We start from the raw sequence: 5,979 nt of genomic DNA on the forward strand, positions 1-5,979 counted from the left end.
TTTTTTTTTTTTTTTTTTTTTTGTTTTTTTTGTTAAGTATTTTACTTATGAAGATACTAATATGCAGGAGAGGGAGTGGGGGACGTGGCTTTATAAGTGGTGCAGGAGAGACTGAACTTCAACTCCAGCGACGAAGGTTGAATCTGTGATGCTAAATACTCAAATTTATATGGAACTCCTTTCTTACAAACAATATATAAATGATACAATAATTGGAGGATAAGGAGTCCTCAAGTCCAAGAAAGGAAAAACTGTGACAAGGAGGCACTCCAATTTCGTTGCCAAAATAAACATGCAAAATATAAAGACCTAGGGGCTTAAGCTTGTTTGGTACTAAACTTTGGGAGCTTAGTCACGAAAGAATACATACCCATGGAAAGATAGAAAAATAAATTGAATCCGTGCTTTATCCCTCAGGATGGTGTTCTTGTTGCAAGGAAGAGTCTGAGTGGCCACCTCTTCCTATATTGCTCCTTTAGGAATATTTGGAGTCTCCATTTTCAGTTGGTACGCGTCCCACCACATGGATTCTAACATCCTTATATCATTGATAGTGGTGCGGAACCATTTCAAAAGAGAAAAGCTCTTGTGGTTTCAATGCACTGGGCATTTTTCTTGGATCTTGTGGCCTCGAATTGAACATAACTATAGAATATTCAATGAGGAGAATTCTTTTGATAGTTCTTAGGCTCTGCTTGATAACCGTTTGGTTTTTGGTTTCTGAAAGATAAGGTTCTTTTTGTTTTGTCATCTACTTTTTACTTGTGGTTAAAGAAACCAAGCTTAGTTTTAAAAAAAAGTAGTTTTGAAAAACTTGTTTTAGTTTTTAAAATTTGGGTAAGAATTCAAAGATGAAAACTGTTGTAGAGAAACAGTGAGATAATGCAAGGACTCCCTTGACTACATGGTATTTCACAATAACAAAAGTACAGTTACAGCCATCAAGCACCATTCGAGAGGGTGGGACTCTCCTTACCTTCCGAGTATGGTACTGCACAACCAAAAACTTAAGAACATCCAGAACAGCAAACCATAAATATACTAACAACTAAATAAGGGGATGGTGTATTTCCATGTTTGCCCGTCCAAACTTAAACATCTACGATTAGTCTCATGGATAATAAACACAATTTTCAAAAACTCAAAATTAAATGGTTATCAAAAGAGGCCTTAGATATTCACTTTTTTTTTAGCTCTATTTTTCTGTATGCTTATGTCAACCATCAACAATTACAGTTCAAATAAATGCACTTTTGGCTAGTTGGAAGAGATTTTTGTCTTTTTGGTTTGAGGGCTTGGCAATCTTCCCGTCTTTTTCAATTTTGCATATCATATACGAAATTGTTTCAATTCTCAAAATTTCTCAAAAGTTTTGAAAACGGTTTAAGTCCTAACCTCCTCCTTGTTTTCTCCTTTTGTGTAAATGATATTTACTTCTCTGCTGTAGTTTAAGTTCTGTAACTATGCTTCCAGAATTTTGGAACGAAGGAATCATCTATTATCTCAAATTGAAGAGGTTCGTCGTACACGTGCTTTGCAGCGTTCTTCTCGAAAGAGACATGGAGGCTCAAATGGTCAACAGTTAGCTACTGTTGCTATTGTTGGGTACACTAATGCTGTACGTGCTCAGTTCCAATTAATTATGATTGTTTTACGTGTTTCATGAGAAAGGGGAAAAAAGAAAACTAAACAGCTTTATGCAACCCATTTAACAGGGGAAGTCGACATTAGTCAGTGCACTTTCAAACAATGATCTCTATAGTGATTCTAGGTATCTCAACGTGCTTTTTAATGGTTTGAATACTTTTTTCTCTTTTTGTCAATATTTTGCATCTGATTTGATAATTGGAATCTGAATTTATGCAGATTGTTTGCAACTGTTGACCCCGTATTAAGAAGCGTCTTTCTTCCTTCTGGGTATACAATTTGTAATAAATTGGAAGTCTTACTTTTTTGTTGATTTCTATTAATTAAGACCTTGATCTTATCGTTTAATTTTCAGAGATTTTTCTATAATCTTTTGTTTTCTAAATAATTTTCAGGAGAAAAGTACTCGTAAGTGATACGGTGGGATTTATTTCAGATTTGCCTGTGCAGGTAATGAAAGCTTGACTTGTCACTTTTTTCTCTTTCACAAGTTATTCTTAAATATCTCTTTCGCTAAGACAATGCACCTTTTATAGTTGGTTGAAGCATTTCATGCAACTTTAGAGGAAGTTGTTGAAGCAGACTTGTTAGTGGTATGATCTGCTTGCTCTGACTCTTCTTTATGCGCAAATATTTTGCATCTTCAGCTCCGTTGAACTATGGTCTCATATGAATGATATACTGGGCCAAATTTAAATTTCACTCGTGGTCTTTGAGGTTTGAAATAGTTCTAAATAGAGTATGACTTAGTCGACCATATGATCAGATAACATGTAAGTTAACTTGGTCATTGGGCTTTGTTGACGTGGCCTTATTGACAATTTTATATAAGTTCGGCAAAAATATTAATTTTACATTATTACTTTTTCTTATGTGGCCTTCACACCACATTCTTTCTTCATTCTCTTCCTCGTCTGATAGACCTTGCCGTCACCACCACCACCCCTGTGCCTCCCTCCCTTGCTGCCATCCTTTTTCGCTCACTCGTCCTCCACTTCATTCTAGATTTAATGGAGTTTCTAATCAAATCTAGAACCAAAGCTTCAAATTTTGAATGGGACAGTCTCTTTTCCACTCAATCCCCCCCCAAGGAACCTTCACCAAATTTCTCACTTTTAAGATTGGGTCCAGTGGCCAAAATCGTCACAAAGATCTCTATAATAATATATTCAAGGGCCCAATTCCCTAGAAAATTAGATTTTTCCTTTCAGAATTAATTCGTGAATGAATTAGTACAGCTTATGCGTAGCTAAAAAGGGATCCATTGTTAGTCTCCTCTCCAAATTGGTGCATACTTTGTTGAGACAGTTGCCATACTATGCTTTACTTATTGACTGCTTGTCATTATGATTGGATTTTTCGGGAGGCTATCAAGATAAATATGGAGGCTATCAAGAAATGAATTGATATGGGTTATCTTACCTCTAGAGAGTTTAATGGATGATGGGGTTACTAATGTTGTACTTAGATGAAAGCATTTTTCCTAGCAGTTTCCTCGTCTGTTGAGCCATAGTGTCTTAATATGATTCCTGGGAACCATGCTTGCCCTCTTACAATTGAATTATATTTCAAAATTGGTATGATCACACTATTTGATACTGAATATATAGAAAAATCAATTCTGAAGTAGACTTCCAGGATATTGATGGAGATACTAATATAAGATATCAATGCCGGTATCTTGATTATTGCAGCATGTGGTGGATTGCACCGCCCCCAACCTTGATGAGCACCGGTTGACCGTTTTCCAAGTACTTAAGCAAATAGGAGTTTCTAAAACGAAGCTTGATGATATGATTGAAGTTTGGAACAAGGTAATTCTATTTATTTATTTCTCTTACTTGGGACAAGTTTGCAATTTGATCTGTAATGCATGATGCGTGTAATAATTCGGACAGATCGATTATCGTGAAGAAGATGAGAGCGTAGATGAATGTTGTGATGATGATGTTGGCGAGTCTGGCAATTCGTCGGTAGGAGATGGTAGAAAGGGAAATGCTGAAAGTAACAATTTTATGAAAATGGGAAAGGGTGATATTACGAAAAAGCAAGCAACTAGAGAAGTCAGTGGATTCCCCTCTGGAGATGTCAGCCAGCTTTCTCAAAAAGATCTTGGAAACACAATTGAGGGAGAGGAGAGCGATTGGTGTGAAGACTGGTTGGCAGAGGACGATGATGATCAAAACCCTTGGGTTGATGAAAATTGTTACTTTGAGGCTCAGGAGGCCTCAGAAAACCAGGGGATGAGAAAGGATGTACAGCCTCCAGGTGGTCAATTTAGTCCACATGTCAGAATATCAGCCAAGTTTGGAGTTGGCTTGCGAGAGCTGTTAGAACTCATAGATGACAAACTAAAGGTTGATCAGGATGAGAGGCTAAAAACTCAAAATGTTTTAGAGCGGAGTGTTTTTGAACGTAAATGGAGGCCATCGCAGATGGAGGCAAATGGTGCAGCTGAGCAGTAGCTTACTTTTTAGTTTTTAGATCAAGTAGATTATGGTTCCTTGCAACTGCAACGAAGCATGGTTGCAATATAGATTTCTGTTTCGCTAGTTTATGGCGATCACTGAATATTCTAAATATTTTAATTATTAAAAACCCCTCGTCATATTTTTAATTTGTTAACAGGCATAATTAATAGTATACTGTTTTTAAATACAATAATATCAATCAATAACAAAATTTTAGGGAAAAAGTTCAATTTTATTTTATCTCGATGTTGCAATTTTTACCTTAATAGGTTTTTGTTTGAAGATTTGTTAACAAAAGTATTTGTATATGCTTTTATTGACTTACAAAATTAAGATTAGAAAGAAAAATGACATTAAAATCTAAGTTTTTTTTCCCAACATTTGTGAGTTTTGAAAAGGTTACTTAGTTAGTTGAATATAAAATTGAGAAAAACTCAAGAATTCCCTCACCTCGGGAGGACAGTAGTATAGTTATTTTTAGTGCAATAAAATGTGAGGTGTCTATAAGGGTTTAGGGTTCAAGGTTTAGGGTTCACGGTTCAGGGTTCACGGTTTAGGGTTTTTAGGGTTGAGGGTTGAGGGTTGAGGGTTGAGGGTTCAGGGTTGAGGATTGAGGGTTTAGGGTTGAGGGTTGAGGGTTTAGGGTTGAGGGTTTAGGGTTGAGGGTTTAGGGTTGAGGGTTGAGGGTTGAGGGTTTAGGGTTTAGGGTTTAGGGTTTAGGGTTTAGGGTTTAGGGTTTAGGGTTGAGGGTTGAGGGTTTAGGGTTTAGGGTTTAGGGTTTAGGGTTTAGGGTTTAGGGTTTAGGGTTTAGGGTTTAGGGTTTAGGGTTTAGGGTTTAGGGTTTAGGGTTTAGGGTTTAGGGTTTAGGGTTTAGGGTTTAGGGTTTAGGGTTTAGGGTTTAGGGTTTAGGGTTTAGGGTTTAGGGTTTAGGGTTTAGGGTTTAGGGTTTAGGGTTTAGGGTTTAGGGTTTAGGGTTTAGGGTTTAGGGTTTAGGGTTTAGGGTTTAGGGTTTAGGGTTTAGGGTTTAGGGTTTAGGGTTTAGGGTTTAGGGTTTAGGGTTTAGGGTTTAGGGTTTAGGGTTTAGGGTTTAGGGTTTAGGGTTTAGGGTTTAGGGTTTAGGGTTTAGGGTTTAGGGTTTAGGGTTTTAGGGTTTAGGGTTTAGGGTTTAGGGTTTAGGGTTTAGGGTTTAGGGTTTAGGGTTTAGGGTTTAGGGTTTAGGGTTTAGGGTTTAGGGTTTAGGGTTTAGGGTTTAGGGTTTAGGGTTTAGGGTTTAGGGTTTAGGGTTTAGGGTTTAGGGTTTAGGGTTTAGGGTTTAGGGTTTAGGGTTTAGGGTTTAGGGTTTAGGGTTTAGGGTTTAGGGTTTAGGGTTTAGGGTTTAGGGTTTAGGGTTTAGGGTTTAGGGTTTAGGGTTTAGGGTTTAGGGTTTAGGGTTTAGGGTTTAGGGTTTAGGGTTTAGGGTTTAGGGTTTAGGGTTTAGGGTTTAGGGTTTAGGGTTTAGGGTTTAGGGTTTAGGGTTTAGGGTTTAGGGTTTAGGGTTTAGGGTTTAGGGTTTAGGGTTTAGGGTTTAGGGTTTAGGGTTTAGGGTTTAGGGTTTAGGGTTTAGGGTTTAGGGTTTAGGGTTTAGGGTTTAGGGTTTAGGGTTTAGGGTTTAGGGTTTAGGGTTTAGGGTTTAGGGTTTAGGGTTTAGGGTTTAGGGTTTAGGGTTTAGGGTTTAGGGTTTAGGGTTTAGGGTTTAGGGTTTAGGGTTGAGGGTTTAGGGTTTAGGGTTTAGGGTTTAGGGTTTAGGGTTTAGGGTTTAGGGTTTAGGGTTTAGGGTTTAGGGTTTAGGGTTTAGGGTTTAGGGTTTAGGGTTTAGGGTTTA

At 37.7% G+C, this 5,979-nt stretch overlaps 1 protein-coding gene across 1 annotated transcript in view; it reads left to right on the top strand.

Annotated features, from left to right (window-relative positions):
• The window catches only part of LOC111467356 (GTP-binding protein At3g49725, chloroplastic), a 9,053-nt gene extending 4,781 nt beyond the window's left edge, over positions 1 to 4,272 (top strand). Inside the window, exons 6-13 of the mRNA XM_023112214.1 lie at positions 68 to 136; positions 1,474 to 1,618; positions 1,716 to 1,771; positions 1,867 to 1,917; positions 2,043 to 2,097; positions 2,184 to 2,240; positions 3,342 to 3,461; positions 3,546 to 4,272. Of these exons, the coding sequence (XP_022967982.1) occupies positions 68 to 136; positions 1,474 to 1,618; positions 1,716 to 1,771; positions 1,867 to 1,917; positions 2,043 to 2,097; positions 2,184 to 2,240; positions 3,342 to 3,461; positions 3,546 to 4,112 (1,120 nt within the window). The 3' untranslated portion in view covers positions 4,113 to 4,272. The remainder of the gene's footprint in view (positions 1 to 67; positions 137 to 1,473; positions 1,619 to 1,715; positions 1,772 to 1,866; positions 1,918 to 2,042; positions 2,098 to 2,183; positions 2,241 to 3,341; positions 3,462 to 3,545) is intronic.
• Positions 4,273 to 5,979: the final 1,707 nt, after the last annotated feature.

The sequence above is a fragment of the Cucurbita maxima genome, unplaced genomic scaffold (assembly GCF_002738345.1).
Source record: "Cucurbita maxima cultivar Rimu unplaced genomic scaffold, Cmax_1.0 Cma_Scf00034, whole genome shotgun sequence".
NCBI lineage: Eukaryota > Viridiplantae > Streptophyta > Magnoliopsida > Cucurbitales > Cucurbitaceae > Cucurbita > Cucurbita maxima.